Source organism: Nothobranchius furzeri, chromosome 3 (genome assembly GCF_043380555.1).
Source record: "Nothobranchius furzeri strain GRZ-AD chromosome 3, NfurGRZ-RIMD1, whole genome shotgun sequence".
Lineage (NCBI taxonomy): Eukaryota > Metazoa > Chordata > Actinopteri > Cyprinodontiformes > Nothobranchiidae > Nothobranchius > Nothobranchius furzeri.
This window is the reverse complement of record NC_091743.1, coordinates 77,255,630-77,272,188: the sequence shown is the minus strand read 5'-3', so window position 1 is coordinate 77,272,188 and position 16,559 is coordinate 77,255,630. Positions and strand designations below refer to the sequence as shown.

Sequence of the window (16,559 nt, the reverse complement as noted above, 5' to 3'; positions counted from 1 at the left end):
TCAAAATTCAGACGGAAAACTCGAAAATTCAGTCTGACCGATTACAGGAAAATCTATTTTGATCCATACTTAACATTATTTAACATTTTTCATTAGGAAAATTCTGAGAAAACATACTGGGAATGGTGTGGTGTGACTAGTCAAAATAAAAGCATGACAACATCCCGAACATAAGATTGTTTATTATGATCCAAGTTCATTTTAATGGTTTCCACCTTTAAGTCGCTGCAGGCTTAAGTTATGAGCTCCAAAAGTCTAAACTTTGATCACTAAAAGCTTTCTCCTTAAAAGTGCAACATTTTAATGGCAGAAGTCCTCTTATTCTGTAATACCTAAAAATACCCAGAGATCCTGTTTTAGAGAAACTGCAGTTCTGGATTTACACCAGGAGGAGACAGAGTCGAGCTGTAGTGGGGTAGAAGAAGACCTTAGGAATGGGTCAGAGATGTTCTGGTAGCATGAGGATATGTGATGTGTGCTTTGCTGATCAGAACCAGGTCAGAGAAGTTCTAGATGGGTTAAGAGGTGAAAGACTTACTGTCGTCCTCTGTGCGCTGCTCCACAGCGAGGGTCCGGACCTTCACCTTCTCTGGCTGAGACAGAGGTCGTCTGGGGGTCATCAGGCTGACTGCAGCTGTGCTCAGGAACCGGTTGGCCCGTCCCAAAGTAGGAGAACTAAGCCAACTGGGCCTGGCCAAAGCTCCACCTATTGCTGCTGCTCCGAGCGGCCTCTGTGAGACAGAACAGGGACGTCTGGGTTTGTTCCATGTTCTATCTGCTGTTTGACGGCACAGAAAGATGGGATAGTTCTGACCAATCGTCTGGCTCAGAGGTCCACAGTGAGATCAGCATTTGTCGCGTCTGTGGGAAAACCTCAGAAGCAACCCTCTGACTGACCCAGATTTTACCTCACAGCCCTGAACCTCCCACATTCATCAGGAATGGATCTGTGGTACCTGAGCCGCTCCAATCTCTTCGTCCTCATCTAGATCATCCATGGATGTGGTCTGGATCTCCGCAGGATCGATGATGACATTAGCTTTACTGGCAAGGTCATCTGGAAAACAGAGTTATTTATCACAAAGCCCAGATTTCCTCCAGTGAAACTTGAACAGTTTCCTCTCTGCAGTTTCAGCTGTTTCTGCCATTTATTAAAAAGGTCAAATCTGAAAGCAGCTGCGCTTTCTCACTCCGAGCTGCCGGTGCCCACAGCAGTCAGACCTGCTAATTTTGTTCTCCACTCCTTCATCTCCTCACGCTTAAGACTACTGTAACTCTCTTTTCACGTGTCTGAGCAGAACCTCCCTGAACCGTCTACAGGTGGTTCAGAACGCCTGTGCTCGGCGTCTGACCAAGTCCTCCAAACACACCCACATCACCCCGCTTCTCCTCCAGCTTCACTGGCTGCCAGTCAACTTCAGGGTTCATTTCTAGATCATGGTTCTGGTCTATAGGGCCTTACATGGACAAGCACCATCTTACATTGGTGATCTTCTTAGTCCCTACACCCTCAGCAGGTCCCTGAGGTCCAGTGACCAAAGCCTACTGGTTGTGCAGCACCAGGCTAAAGACCAAAGGTGACAGATCATCTGCTGCTGTGGCTCCCAGACTCTGGAACTCTCTCCCCCTGAGGCTGAGATCAGTGGACTCCATTAAACTCACCTGTTCAGGCTATGGTGGGACCTTCATCACCACCCTCTGCTTTTTCCGCTCTTTCTACCTAATCCGTCTTTCGCTGATTTCTCTCATTCATATTCATTTTCTCTCTCCTTTTCCTAACATTTTAATCACAGTTTTGTCTTTTTTATCATTTTAAACACATTTTTAAAAATTTTTTTAAATCTTTATTATATTTAAATCTTCGGTTCTTCTTAAGTGCCTTACGATTTTCATCTTGAGAGGCGCTATATAAAAGATCGTTTTCTTTCCTTTTCTGGATCTGCTGATCTGAGCACAGCTGAACAAAATCAATCAATCAAAGCTTTATTTATAAAGGGGAGATTTAGTCATTTTGACATAAACAGAAGAAAAGAATATATTGTGATCAGTAAAGGAATCACAATGCTTCAAGTAACGGCGTTACTAACGAGTGTTGGGTGCTCATTTAACTTAATTATTCAGTTTAATGATAAACAGATGGACAAACATGTTATTGAGCTCCAGTCTCTTTAGTCATCTATAGTAAATCAAGGCAGTTCTGTTCAGACAGGATCAGATTTTCTTGCATATTTTTATGAAAAAAAGTAACGCAATAATTACTTTTCCAAGTAATTAGTTACTTTTATATTCTTGGAACGGAGTCAGTAACCCAGTTACTTTTTTGACAAAGTAATTAGTAACTATATCCAATTACTTTTTAAAGTAACTTTTTCAACAGATTGTGATGTAAATATCTACTGCATGTGAAATTACGTGGAGATATAGATTCCTACTCCAAAGTGATTTACTCTACAGTGACTCGTTCATCCCTTCACACTCTGGTGGTGATGAGCTACATCGTAGCCACAGCTGCCCTGGGACACACTGACAAGAGTGGAACCAGGCGACAGAGACTAGAGCCGGACGTCCCTGGACTGGTCCAGTTCTGGATTTCTTGTTCAGACCCGGTTCTGACTGAAGCTTTGTGTTGATCTTTAGTCTCACTGGAGGTTCTGCACAAACTCTGTAAATGGGTCAAAGCTCTTCTGACCTGATCTGATTCTTTTCTAAAGCAGAACCCGCCTGCAGCCACCAGAGAGGCAGTAATGAGCCAAAGGCACGAAGTGTGAAACGTCAGAGGGTTTCTAGTGTAATTACTGTAGAACGGTCAGGAACGAATGTCAGGATGGTTGTGCACGAAGAGCCGTGTTTAACAAGCTTGAGAACTGCTGCTGTCTTAGTGAGTTAAAAACCCAGCAGAACTTATAACTAAACAGCCTGAGAACCATCAAACGAATCTCTAATTAAACCTGAGTCTGGTGGTTTCGAGTATGTTCCTGGTGCCTAATTCTGATTAATGAGATGTTTATAAAAATAAATTAATTAAATCGGAGCTGTAACCACTGATGGTTCTGCAGGTTCTGGTACTGGAACAGTTTGCAGGCATCATGGACCTGAGGTGGTGAAATAGAAACGGCAGCGGGTACCGGATTTTAGCCATGAGCTTGGGTCTGACAGAACCCAGGGATTCATATAACACCAGAGTCATACCTGACTCAAACCTGCTGACCTCAGCTAAACCGTGCCTAACCTCCTGAAACAGTCTCAGATTTACACCCAGAAGGATCATTTAAGCTGGTTGTCCATGAGCGCTACTCAGCCTGAGACAGCTGTGTACAGCGTGGTTCGAGTTAGTTCATCTGAGTGCGGTGCTGTTTCTCTGACGGAGCCATGACAAAAGACGGGTGCAAATAGCATGAGGTGATCAGTAAACAGTGCCAGGTGATCGGTGGAGTAACACAGCAGAAGAATGGTGGCGGTGTTGGACATTCTGCTCAGTTTTACGGCTTTTTGTCAGACTCTGAACCAGGAAATGGTGACAGTGAAGCAGCGGGCAAAAAGCTTGGGAGCAATCACTGACTCCGCCCTCTGGCCAATCACAGGCCACAGTCACGATGCCAGCAGACTCAGCCTTGCCAGGTATCTCAACAGAGCAGGGAATAAAAATTGGGGAGACAGTAGAGGAAAAATCTCGAATCTTCGAAACTGTGGTCGGGCTGAGCTGCACTGCTCCGAGTTACTGAGTAGTGCTCGTGGAAAACTACCGTAAACAGATACTTGGCAACTTTTTCATATTTTTTAATCAATTTCTTGAGCCAGTATGTGCTAAATTGACCCTTTAAAGGATTAATGAAAGGCCACCCAGCTCCATCACCCCGTGGCCAGAATATTCCACTTGCAACTTCAGAGTGCCGGCCAGGTCCGTTAGACTTAGAAAAACTTGAGCTGACATACCTGGTGACGTTAGATGTGAGATTAAGGTGCACGGCGAGAAGAGGTTTTACAAACAAAACAAAGGGGGTGCTTAAAGCAAGCCAAAACCGCCTAGTCTCCCTTTAAGCCACTGCCCACCCCGTTGATTTCAGATTCAGATTTCAGATTGAAATCTGGGATTGGGATTGTTATTTAAATAGTTTCAGTTGGGTTTGATACTGACATGTTTACGGTGTGGAGGAAGTTAAGAAAATAGAACTGGACAATCACACAGAACAGCATTCACAACAGATTTAAGTTTGTAAATAAAACATTTAAAAAACCTTTCAGAGTCTTTTTCAGGTGGGACAACAGCCCCCCAAGTCTCTGCAGGTCAAAGTAATCCACCTTCCCATTGTAGAAGAGCTGAGGAGGGACATAGGCATCTGCAGGAGGACAGGTCAAAGGTCAGTCCAAACAGAAACAGGACACAACAGGAAAAAAGGAAGAATCAGCTTCCACCTTCACTGCTGAGGCTGCCTGGACACTTCCTGCTGCCTTCATCCCAGCTGGTTCTGATGGCTGTGATGAGGCGGTGCAGAAAACACACCATGTACTCGGGAGGACACAGAGCCGTAGGGTGCTGCTTACACACACACACACACACACACACACACACACACACACACACACACACACACACACACACACACACACACACACACACACACACACACACACACACACACACACACACACACACACACACGAGAATGTTAAATCCATTTTACACTAAAGCTCAAAAGTCCTGCAGGGGGGTCAGGGTTACACGCTGAGTGGTGCTACAGCTCTCACCCCTCGATTGCTGGCATTTTCCTGCAAAAATTTCCTGAACTTGTTGAGGAAGATGTAGCGCGAGGCTTCTCCCTGAAACACATTGAGATGTTTCCGTCATAAACAAGCTGAGGCGGAACGGACCTCTTCATCAAAACCACAGAATTATATCTGCTATTAAAAGACTCAACCGGGAATATAGTGTATGATCCTGAAAGTAGGAACAACACTTTCAAAGACCTTTACAAACATTAAACTCACCACAGATAAACCCATCAAATAATGAGATAAATCAGTTCCCAGTACTTCCTAAATTATCAGATAGCCAAGCTACAGCTGTGAACTCGCAATAACATCAGCTGAGCTCCAGGAAGCCCTTAAAACCATGCCCAATAGGAAGGCTCCAGGTCCAGGTGGATTTCCAGCGGACTATTACAAAGAACTCTGGAATTCTTCAGAATGATGAAGGAAATTGAAGAAAATGGCGGGCTACAGCCACACATAAATCCAGCCAACATTAATCTCCTGTTAAAACCAACAAAACTAATCTACATCCCAGAGAAAGTAGAAGATGATCTTGCCAGAAGGAAGTCCTACTGATATCACTGTCGTCTTTTTTATTTAGCCTTCCATTGAGTTGGTTGGTTTTTAACTGCAACTTTTACAGGATTGCTGCAAACTGTTATTTCTTTCCTTTTCTGTGTGTTTTGATTGTACAGCACTTGGGTACACATTGTTGTTTTTATTGGTACTTTATAAATAAACTGGATTGGATTGAGACAGCCTCTGCCTCTACTTCAAATCAATCTCTCTGGGCTCCTTTGATCAGTTCCATCACATGGCAATGATGGAGGGTCATTGATATTGTCCTACACAATGCTGTGGTTGATGTGGTGGAGGTTCCAAGTTTGGAGTATCAGGAGATCAACACAAATATTTAAAAACAACTCTTCCAACTAAAGTGTTTTCAGCTGATTGTAAACATCCAGATGAACGACCTGAACAGGTGGAAGAACCTCTCTGATAAAAACCAGACTGATCCTGCGGGACTTCTTCAGACAGAAGCTGATTCTGATGCGATAAATCCATTCTGAAACCATGGGACAGAGGCGACTTCACCTACTGTAGTTTTGTCCTTGTTGTTGAGCAGCAGCCTCAGGATCTGGACCTGCAGCTCCTCCACCACTGAAGAAGAAACCAGAGACGCAAGAACTTTACATCCTCTACAGAAAAAAAAAAAAGAAACTAGGATAAACAGGAAATCAGACCTTCGATCCTCTTCTTCAGCCTCTGGCAGCCTCTCTCGTAGGCTCGGCGTCTCAGTCGCTCATCTGAACTCTCATCTTTGGGTTCCCGCTCATCTTTCCCCTGAAGAAGAAAACACCGCAGAAAAACTGAGACGTGGCGAGTTTTCAGTGGAGTGAAGAAACAGCAGGACTGTACTATTTGCCTCTTTGTCGAAGTGTGTGGGCCACCAGGTGGTCGGGATGAGCTCCTCTAGGCCTGCCTCCTTCACCCTCAGAGGAGTCTTTATGTAGAAAAACACGACTGACCGCAGAACATCAAACGTAGCGTCAGTTAAGAGAAAAGGGGATGCTAATCACAAACAAAAGGTCGGGAGGAGGTTCAACCAGCTGTTTGACACTAAAGAAACATGACTAAAGCCAGACCCGGTTCTGTCTGAATTAGTTCAACGTCCAGGATTTAAAACAAACTTTAGATCAAACTGAGTAAAAGGAAGAACCCGAGAGCAGTAAGACCCAGCAGGATGACCCTCCTCTGAGCTTCGTCTCAAGGTCCTGCAGACAGAAGGATATAATACGTTGTTGAGGAGATACTTCCTGGACCTCTCGTGACGGAGGATGGCTGTGGTCAGCCGCAGGTAATGAATCTGAAACAGACAAACATCTGTAACAGCTGAAGCTCTACCTGGCTGAGGGAAACAGGAAGTGGGTGGTACCTGGAAGCCCAGGTCAGGGATGATTGGGGAGAAACGGTACGCTCTCAGCAGAGACATCATCAGCAGCTTCAGACACTCGTTAACCTCGTGATCCTGCAGACAGACCAACAGAGAGGAGGGGCTTCAGCCAACCTCTGACCTGTGTGTGTGTGGGGGGGGGGGGGGGGGGGTGTGTGCCCCAACTCAGTATTAAGGAGCTGCTGCCACAAATTACCAATGAGCTGAAGGCTAAAGTTGGTATCAGAACCGAGTGGGACCGATTAGGGAGACTTACTGGATTCAATTGGAGTGTAAATTATCAGGTCAGAAACACCGTGGGGTGGATCCCGAGGAGCTCAAAGTGAAGTTAAAACCAGAACCACAGAGCTGTTGGTGTGCGAGTTGGGCCAGAACCGTGAGTTTGGGTTTACAGAACCTCCACATCTGAATATAAATCTTGTAACAGAGATGTTCTGTACAAACAAATCCACCAAGCCCAAATGAGTCAGAACCACAGCAGCGATCACACTGAAGCTGCTTTTACAAAACGATGCTGCACCGCCATGGTGGCATCAAGGAGCCTTGGGCCGTTTATAAGTGGTCAGACCGTGGCGGTAATGTGGTAGTCGTGCTCGTTTTACAAAAGATTAGGCAATGGCGGTATAAAGGAGGTATGGGGGTGGGCCCTGCGCTGTCACGGACTTCCGTTTATCTTGGAAATAACTTCCTTTTTATTGCGATCGAAGCCGTGCTCATTAAGTTTTTCTAACAAGCCGCTCCTAAAGGTGTCTGTCCCTCACTGTCTCCATGCGGTCTCTGGTGATCTGAGCTCCAGCTCCAACGGAGAGAAGCTCCAGGAGCGCCGCATTGTTCCAGTTTGTCGTCTCACTTTATTCTGATTAGAAAAGCAAAACTTACTGTCTGTGGTTACTTTCATTTTCAATATAGTTGCCAGCCGGAGCTCAGCTGAAACTCCCCACGTGATAGAACAGACAATTACCGTAATATTACTACCAAGCGAGACAGAACAAATGCCGCAAAATTCGTGCATCACCGTGCTGGCATGGCGCGTTAACCTGTTGCAGTAATATTACACTGATTTGCTGGCATGGTGTGTCTTGTAAAAAGGGGCTGAGATTAGGGCTGAACGATATTTAAAAAAAGTATATAGATAAAAAATATTTTTATATTGATCAAAATTGATAATTATTGAAAAATATTTAAAAAATTGTAGAAAACATATTTTACGTGCAGCTCTGGCCATTTTATTTTTGTTTTTTTCTCCGCCTCTTCTCGCTGCAACATCTTGCTGCCTCATGCTGTTTTGGTTTGAGAGGGGAGGGCCTGGTGGAGTAGCGTGACTGAGTCTGTGGTTTTGATTGGTTAGGAGTAAGTAGTGAGTCTAGTATGCTGCCACCTGATAGGTTAGAATGAAAAAAGGAAACTTTTTTATCAAACTTTTATTGACCCGTTTTTTTTTCCTATCGCACCACATGCCAGTTGATAAATATATTGAACTATTGAATTATCATCCAGCCCTACTTGAGATATTTCTGTGAAGCGCTTCCATCAGGTTCTGGTTCTCCATCTCCACTAAGATGGACCAGCTGAGGCAGCATGGGACTCCTCGTGTTTTAGTAAAGATGAGAAAGACGACAAACGTCTTGAAAATGATGTTTCCGTGACTTTTTGTTTGGGATTTATTTAATAAACACAATTTTGGTGTAAGGAAAGTTAAACAGCTTGATGTTTTCTGGGTGAATGAAAAGCTTTCACCTCCATCAGCAACCAGAAGAGGTCCAGAAGCTGCTGGATGAGTGGGTGTTCGTCCACTGAGCCCCCTCCCTCCAGGATCCCCAACAGGAAGTTCATCAGCACGTCCTCCACCAGGTAAACCTTACACTGCACACACACACACACACAAACACACACACACACACACACACACACAGTTCATCTGAATTAACTTCTGAAGCTTCCACCCACATCACTCTATGCTGCGGCGCCCCCTGCTGTAAGAAAACATTACATCAGTCTGCAGCTCACACCGTTGAGCACTGGGTGTGTCTTTAGTTTCTCCAGTCAGACTGAAACAACGTCAGCTGCAGACAGAACGACTGAACAAACTAAACAAGCCCAGACTCTCACCAGGGTTCATACACTTTTTAGCTATGGTTTTCCATAACTTTTCTATGACTTTTCCATAACCATTCACTGAATTTCCAAGACCAAAAATAAACACATTTCAGCCGGACCATCATAGTCGGTGCCTCTAAATCAAACCCACAGTCTAACATGAATGCCCATTTGTTTCGACTGCAAGACTTTCATCGAATAAAACAACATATGCCGTTTGTTGCGACACGTCCTTCACTATCAGTTTCTTAAAATACGGGGCAAGTCCATATGTGCACACATGCAAATCTCCTACTGAGACTCACGCACGCACATATGAACACACACACACCAGTGTGTGTTAAAAACGTCAGCCTGAGTGTTAGAATACAGTCTCTCAGCTGTTCCACGGAGCAGCGTCAGGCAGGAAACGCGAGTACTCAGACACTCCCCGAGATCAGAACGACTTAATGCTGCTGTTTCTACCCTCAGAAGGATTTATATTTATTCCACTGAGCGTTGTTAACGCGTGTTAATGATCCAGATACAGATCAGTGTCTGAGGGTCGGCTGAAGGCTCTGAGAAAATTCTGTAGTTTCTCTAACTCTGGTGTTGGTTTGCTTTCTCTGTTGTTATGGTGATACGACTGAGTGAATCTATGATTCTGAGGTTGTGTTCCTACCTCTCAACATTATTTAGAATAATTAAACATGTGGTGAATTATTTAAAACAAGTCTTCCATCTGACTGAATCTTCCTGATCAGTTTCTTCTTCCTCCGAGGTGGATGTGTGGATTTTCACTCAGACATAACTAAACGAACACGACTGCTCTCACCATGAGAGGAGCAAAGTGGTTGAAGATGTGAGCAACAGTCACGAGGACCGTTGGATCTCCATGAAGCTTCCAAACAGCACAGTCCTTCTCCACCAGCTTCTCCTCCTGCAGACACACACACACACACACACACACACACACACACACACACACACACACACACACACACACACACACACTTAGATTACTGAGACACAAACTTCACAGTCAGGTACCAGAACAGGGTGAGTCACCTCAGTGTCGATGGAAGTGGACAGGACGTTCTTGATGTAACCCAGAAGTTTGTGAGCCTTCATCAGGTCTGCAGTGGGGGGGTCCTGGAGGGGCAGGTACCCTTCCACGGGGTACGTGAGTCACAGCCATGTCAAAGACCAACACCAGGTATTCAGGTATTCATGTGTCTGCACTTCCAGCAGAAGGATCACCACCCAACATCAAGATGAGTTCACTGAAACTCTGAATTTCTTTCTGAACCTTGTTCTGCGTTTCCAGGCTGAGCAGGAAGACGAATGTTCTGTTGGTTATTTTAGCTTTTTGTTTGTTATAGAACCCAGAACCAGAACCCAGCTATGTTGCTGTAAATGTTGGTTTGATTCAACACTTGCTTCTTCTGCAGCTTGAAGTCAACCAATAAGCTGCTGGAAATAACATTCATAATCGGTAAATAACTTGCGTGTGTGTTAGGGCTGTCGCGGTAACCGCAAAAATGAAATATCGCAATATGAAGAAGCCCACCGCGCTGCATCATGGGCCACCGCGATTACTGAACTTGGTTCAACTCAATGATGCATGTTGAGAAGGATGGCTGCACTGGTATCAACACGAAACGTTACTTTGCTCCTTTGGGAGCACTTTGGTTTTCAGTACGTCAGCTGCTGCGCAGCCAGAGTCCTTGGCCGAGACAGAGCTGCCACCAGCGGCAAAAAAATAATAATAAACGCTCGGAGACCTGCTGAAGTCCCGGACAAGCACTGCTTCTGCAACCGTCCCGAAGAGAGTTTGAGCCGAGCTGGAGCTCACTCGCTACCTGCAGGAGGAATGCATCCACCCTAAAGAAACCCCCCTGACACGGTGGAGCAACAAGCGGGAGAGATTCCCTTTGCTCGCCAGAGTCGCACACAGGTACGTGTGCGTTAGTGCAACGAGCGCACCATCCGAGAGGGTTTTCAGTGTTGCTGGAAATGTTGCCACCCCTCTCAGATCCTCTCTCAAACCGTGTATGGTTAACATGCTTGGTTTTCCTTGTAGGTAACAAGGACGTGACCGAGCTATAAATCACCGTCATTCGTGTGTGTGTGAAAGTGAAATGATAGTGCGCCCGCCCCCCGGCGCGCGCGCGCCCGGTACATGTAATTTTTATGCTTGATTTTAAACAACTAAACAAAATGGGGACTTGTTTCTTATTTGTTAGATGCTGCAGCCAAATTTGCATTTAAAAGTTTAATCTCCTGAATTTTGTTGTTTTTAAGTTCAGTCGGACTCCGACTTTCGGAGAAACAAACGTTACTGCGATCTGTGTTGTTACTGCCCTTTGATCTGCATTCAGTAAAGTGTTATAAAAGAAGGCACGGCAATTTTTCACCTTTTTTAAATGTGTAAACATTATGTTTAGATAGTACTGCAATAAAAAAAGGGCTGCAATAATATCGCACACCGCAATATTAAGCCACCCTGAATCACCGCAGGGGGAATTCCTCAACCGCGACAGCCCTAGTGTGCGTGTGTGTGTGTGTGTGTGTGTGTGTGTGTGTGTGTGTGTGTGTGTGTGAGTGAGTGAGTGAGTGAGTGAGTGAGTGAGTGAGTGAGTGAGTGAGTGAGTGAGTGAGTGAGTGAGTGAGTGAGTGAGTGAGTGAGTGAGTGAGTGAGTGATCAGCTGAGCCTCATCCGGTCTGAGCCCTGAGCAGGAAGGATATCGGAGCGGTCTGCTGCCAAAGTTAAAAGCCACCGACTCTTTGAAGGAGAGGCTGATGGCGGGAAAGTAGGCGACGCCGGGACCCATCTTTATGTTGGTGAAGGCCGTGCCCAGAGACTGGCCGTTCCTACACGTGGAGCAAAGACCTGGATCAGGAGTCAGGTTTTACACCATGTACAGACGAAGCACCAATGCATGATGGGACAACAGAACCAGAGTAAATATCTGAGACACTGACCACAAACTCTGGTCTTTATTATTAAACTGGTACGTTTGAGTCGTCTCTCCTTGGTTCTGTTCGACGTTTCCACATGAACAAGTTAAAACTGAGTCTTAACAACACGTCTCTTCTCACTGTGACTAAACGCTGCACAGAACTGAGATGACGTTTTTAATTGGAACAAAATCTAAGTTTTCAAATTAAATGTTAGAAAAATAAATTTCTGGAAGCACAGCTTAGCCCAGCTCCAGTTGCTCTTAGTTAGCTTAGCATAAACACTGAAAACAGGTGGAAACTATTAGCCTGCCTCTTTCCACTGCTCTCATGTGGACTTACAGGCAGAATGTGATGGTTCCTTCGTCTAGATCGATCAGACAGCTCACAATGTCTCCAGCTGCCCACGACTGCACAAAACACACAACATGCATCAGTATTTAACTTGATCTCAGTGTCACACACACATACATGCGCGCATGCAGTCTAGGACTCACCTTTCCATAGTTCGTGGTGGTTACGTTCCACTTCCTCACTCTGTTCCCATCGTAAGCGTATGAGTCTGGAGTGTCACCGACTCCCTCCTGGACCAGAACATGATTGTGATTCTGCAGCAAACCGACTCGAACACGCCAGGTCTGACTCAACATCAAACTTCAAATTTTAACAGGTAACTAATGTGTGTGACTCTCAGCAAACCTGACAGATGTTTCATCTAATAAGGTATCAGGTGTGTGTGTGTGTATGAATGGATGTATGTGTATGCATGTATTTATGTGTGTGTATGCATGTATTTATGTGTGTGTGTGTGTGTGTGTGTGTGTGTGTGTGTGTGCGCACCTCCTGATTGAAGCGACAGTTGAGGGTACACCAGCCGATTTGCATCAGACCCTGAGAGGAGATCAGAACCTCGTAGGCCCATTTCCCTGCAGACACAGAACCTCTGGTTAGGTCCAAACCTCTAGCTAACAGTTGTCCTAGGGCTGGGCAATAAATCGAAAATTAATCGTTATCAAAATTTCTGGCTCTTATCGACAAAAATTTTCCCATGTCAGTAAATTTGATAATTAAAAAACTTCTGTTTAGGTTTTCTTTTCAAACAGAACTGAAGGTTTAATAACAGGAGACTGATCTGATTGAACGGCAACCAGCTGGCCCATCTCCTGACCTGTTTTCTGTGTGTGTGTGTGTGTGTGTGTGTGTGTGTGTGTGTGTGCGTGCGTGCGTGCGTGCGTGCGTGCGTGTATACAGTCTGGTTTTGTACCTGCAGGGGAAACTCTGAACATCGCTCTCATTTACCTTTATAAACACACGTGGTGGCTCTGATGGAGCTGAAGTTGCTGTGTCCAATCACCTGCAGAGATCAAACGTTTACAAACGTAATGTGACATCATCAGCTGACGCTTGATGAAGTCTGTCCAACATGTCTCACCCCCAGCAGGTCGTCGTCCACAAACAGAAGACCTTCAAAGCCGCTAGTGTGATCCAAAACAACGGGCTGAGGACCCAGGCGACCTTCAACAGGCTGATCTGAACACACACACACACACACACACACACACACACACGGACGGACGGACATAAGCCAACATGTGGCTGTCAGTTGTTTGTTTATTTCAAACACTTTGAAGAATTTCGAGCCGGGGGCACTGTTGTCTAATCAGTAGCTGACTGATCCTGTGTGAAGCCAGAAGTTGCTCGTTAGTTCGTATGAAACACAGCTGTGTTGGCAACGAAAAACTTTCTGCAAGGAAACACGCCCTGGCTGAGCTAGGAGATGAAACTTTGCCTCAAACAAACCATCAGAATGGAGGTACATGTTTAAGAAATGTTTGGACATTAATATTGAATTTATTTTGACCGTGCACTGATGTATGTTGGTTATGTGCCCAGCCCGGAGATGCTGTATTGTGTGAAACAGCATTCCAATAGGATCTGATATTTGCAGCCCCTGGGGAAGTGGAGCGAGGTACATGATTTACTGCTCCTGTGATTAAGATGTGTTTTTTTGTTTGTTTGTTTGTTTTTGGGTTGCTGTAACCATTGTTCATTTAACCGTTTGTACAGTTTTCACGGTCTGATGGTTGACCTCATCAACAGAAGTAATTTCAGATGAACAGAAATAAAATCTCTGCAGCAGTCGAGGCTCTCTCATCGCTTTTCCCTTCCTTCAATCCTGGGACTACTACACAACATACTGTCAGACTTCACTGCCACAGGTCGGACCATGTGAAAGGTCCCACTCAGGGTTTATCTTCTAATTTGGTCGCAGAGACTTTTACTTTGAAGGCTGACTGAATATTTATCATATCAGTAGAGCTGCATGACTCTCCTTTACCTCTGCTCTCCTCAGGTGTTTCTCCTTCAGACAGAAGTTTTTCCAGGTGAGCATTGAGGTCCTGTAAACCAAGAGGCTTTCTGCAGATAAACAGAAAACACATGAAAGTTAGAACAAGATTTGTCTTCAGAACAAAAAAAGAAGAAAACCTTTCCAATTTCCTTCATTATTTAAGTGACTGTGGATGTGGCTGTTTGTTACCTGGGTGAAGCTCCAGCAGGTCCCTGTTTGGGTGAAGGAAACACTTGATGCAGGTAATCACTCAGCAGCTTATCGTTCACGATCCCTGACGAAGAACATTTGTTTGTGTGCTTCAACAATGTAATTATCTTGCAACCCGAAGCGTGTTATCGAAGACGAGAGTCTTGAACATGAAGGTTTTCTGGAAGCTTCTGAACAGCTAAGACACTTGCAGGTGTCCTACCTGTGGCCCTTGGTTTGTCAGTGTCTGAGGCCAGCTTGTAGTTCCGGCGTGTCAGAGCGGTGACGCCTCCCTTCATGCTCATCCTGTCAGGCTGAATTCACCAGAACAGAATCAACGTCATCATTCATTCACCAGAAGGAACACAAACATCTGGAGGACCGGTCTTCACTAATCTCTCCACCACCGTCCATCTGACGCATCTCACTTTGGTTTACACTAAGAGGAGGTTCAACTGTGCAGCTGTAAGCTAACCTGCCTGACTCCAGGAAGCCTTGGGAAGAATCCAAATTCAGACTCCAAAAGAATCCCTATCCTCTGTAATGTGTAACTGCTGCTGGAGCTTCCACCCACTGGGACGATCTTCCCTCTTCACTCTAGCAGCAGGTTATTCCACAAACTTTTGAGATAAAAATAAAACACACCAGAAATGAGGGAAAATTCAGATCCAGTAAACCGGGAAACCCACCAGAACAGGAACTTGTTTGGACTTAAATGTTCAGTTACACTGGCTGCCTGGAGGTTAAGGTCCCTACTGGATGCTGCTCTGTAAACCAGTTCATCTTCACCTACAGACTTGATGGTGGGCACACCTGCTAGGTTTTACAGGAACTGGTTCTTAAACAACACGTTTAGGTTCTGCTCTGGAGCCTAAAGCTGTACTCCTACTACAAAGTAAATAAGGCATTAGAGTGCGTTTACCACAGAGTACTCTGTACTATTTTTAGCTATGTTGTTACTTGGTAAATGTCCGAGGTGCCCGGCTGTTAGCCTGCTAACTAGCCCCGTTAGCAGAGCTCAGCGGCCGGTCTTACAGCAAACCCTCTGACCGGTCCTCGGATGAAGGTCAGTTCAACTAGCAGCCACGGGTCCGAGCCTCCCTCGGCTCGGTTCTGTTACTGTCAGTCAGAGTCCCCGGCAGGCTAAAGGCTCACTGACACTAACACCCAGAAGCTAAGAGCGTACAGACCGCAGCCGTCACCCACCGCTTCCTGCCGTCCGAGCGGCTCTTTCTCCAGCTGTGACCCGCTGCTGTGAACTATAACCCGGCCAACACAACGAGACGAACCGCCTGCCGGGAGCTTGAGGGTAAACAGTCGAACAGTCCGTCGTTTGTTAACGCCTCTCACGGTACGGAGCGCCTCTTGGTACAAAACAGGGAAGACAAACGTCTTCGGTGGAAAAACGCGAGAGCAGAACGAAGATCCATGGTCCTTGGTGAGGAAGATGATCACGGTGGTGTGATCTGGAAGTATCTGGAACAGCTCGTGGAAGATGTATTGAAAACACACAAAATACTCTAATTTAATGATAAATTTAATCCTAGACAGGGGCAAATTCCTGTCCTTGTGACTGCCCTTATAAATGGTCTTTATATCAAAGGAGTGAAGAACTGGAGTCTTCTTTCTCTTTGGGGTTTTATACTTCAGGTCTCCACAGCTAACCATCTGTCTCCAGATGTGTCTTCTGTAACCTCCACCCTCACACTAACCAACTTCTGTCCTCAATCTCCTGCCTGGTGGCTCCAACCTCAGCATCCTATAGCAGTCTCTCCTATGAACATGTCCAAACCATCTCAGTCTGGCCTCTCTTACTGTCTCAAGACTTTGAGTGTCTTTTTCACTTTTCAATGTGCATTGAATAATGTGTGTGTTCTTTAATTTCCCTCTGATCTTCCTTCTGATGTGTCAGAAGTCCTGCTGCAGCTGGTGGATGTAGTTCTGGTTTACTGGACACTTGGGACTTGAATAATCAACCAGATATATGTTCATTCTGAGAGTGGCAGATCTACAACAGAATGGAGACTAGGCAGTTTTGGCTTGCTTTTACCACCCTCTACCATCCGTTTGTAAAACCCTAAACAAAACTCTTCTCACTGTGCATTCAACTTTTTAAAACCTTAATCTAGCAGCTGAAACGTCTCACCAGCCTTCCTCGGTGTCTACAGGAGTGATTCATCACTAAATTACACAAATCAGCTGTGTTCATGATCTAAAACATGCAGGAAACGTGCTGGAATAAGACTGCTGCACCAGATTTTGATTATTATTGAGATGACA

At 45.3% G+C, this 16,559-nt stretch overlaps 1 protein-coding gene across 4 annotated transcripts in view; it reads right to left on the bottom strand.

Moving 5' to 3' along the window:
- The window catches only part of LOC107384847 (E3 ubiquitin-protein ligase RNF123), a 117,302-nt gene that overhangs the window by 63,718 nt on the left and 37,025 nt on the right, over positions 1 to 16,559 (bottom strand). For 2 of the 4 annotated variants that reach the window (XM_070549550.1, XM_070549549.1), the window contains 22 exons: positions 14,503 to 14,593; positions 14,280 to 14,364; positions 14,079 to 14,158; positions 13,173 to 13,270; positions 13,040 to 13,094; positions 12,581 to 12,666; positions 12,238 to 12,324; positions 12,083 to 12,150; positions 11,528 to 11,653; positions 9,848 to 9,962; positions 9,615 to 9,719; positions 8,441 to 8,566; positions 6,686 to 6,778; positions 6,543 to 6,616; positions 6,176 to 6,293; positions 5,994 to 6,093; positions 5,849 to 5,910; positions 4,747 to 4,818; positions 4,414 to 4,534; positions 4,236 to 4,337; positions 957 to 1,057; positions 539 to 731 (listed from right to left, as the gene is read on the bottom strand). In XM_070549550.1, the coding sequence (XP_070405651.1) occupies positions 539 to 731; positions 957 to 1,057; positions 4,236 to 4,337; positions 4,414 to 4,534; positions 4,747 to 4,818; positions 5,849 to 5,910; positions 5,994 to 6,093; positions 6,176 to 6,293; positions 6,543 to 6,616; positions 6,686 to 6,778; positions 8,441 to 8,566; positions 9,615 to 9,719; positions 9,848 to 9,962; positions 11,528 to 11,653; positions 12,083 to 12,150; positions 12,238 to 12,324; positions 12,581 to 12,666; positions 13,040 to 13,094; positions 13,173 to 13,270; positions 14,079 to 14,158; positions 14,280 to 14,364; positions 14,503 to 14,584 (2,149 nt within the window). In that variant the 5' untranslated portion in view covers positions 14,585 to 14,593. Of the gene's footprint in view, positions 1 to 538; positions 732 to 956; positions 1,058 to 4,235; positions 4,338 to 4,413; positions 4,535 to 4,746; positions 4,819 to 5,848; positions 5,911 to 5,993; positions 6,094 to 6,175; positions 6,294 to 6,542; positions 6,617 to 6,685; positions 6,779 to 8,440; positions 8,567 to 9,614; positions 9,720 to 9,847; positions 9,963 to 11,527; positions 11,654 to 12,082; positions 12,151 to 12,237; positions 12,325 to 12,580; positions 12,667 to 13,039; positions 13,095 to 13,172; positions 13,271 to 14,078; positions 14,159 to 14,279; positions 14,365 to 14,502; positions 14,594 to 14,754; positions 14,900 to 15,485; positions 16,077 to 16,559 lie in introns of those variants that run through there. The other 2 variants (XM_015958322.3, XM_015958320.3) reach the window with 2 other exon arrangements.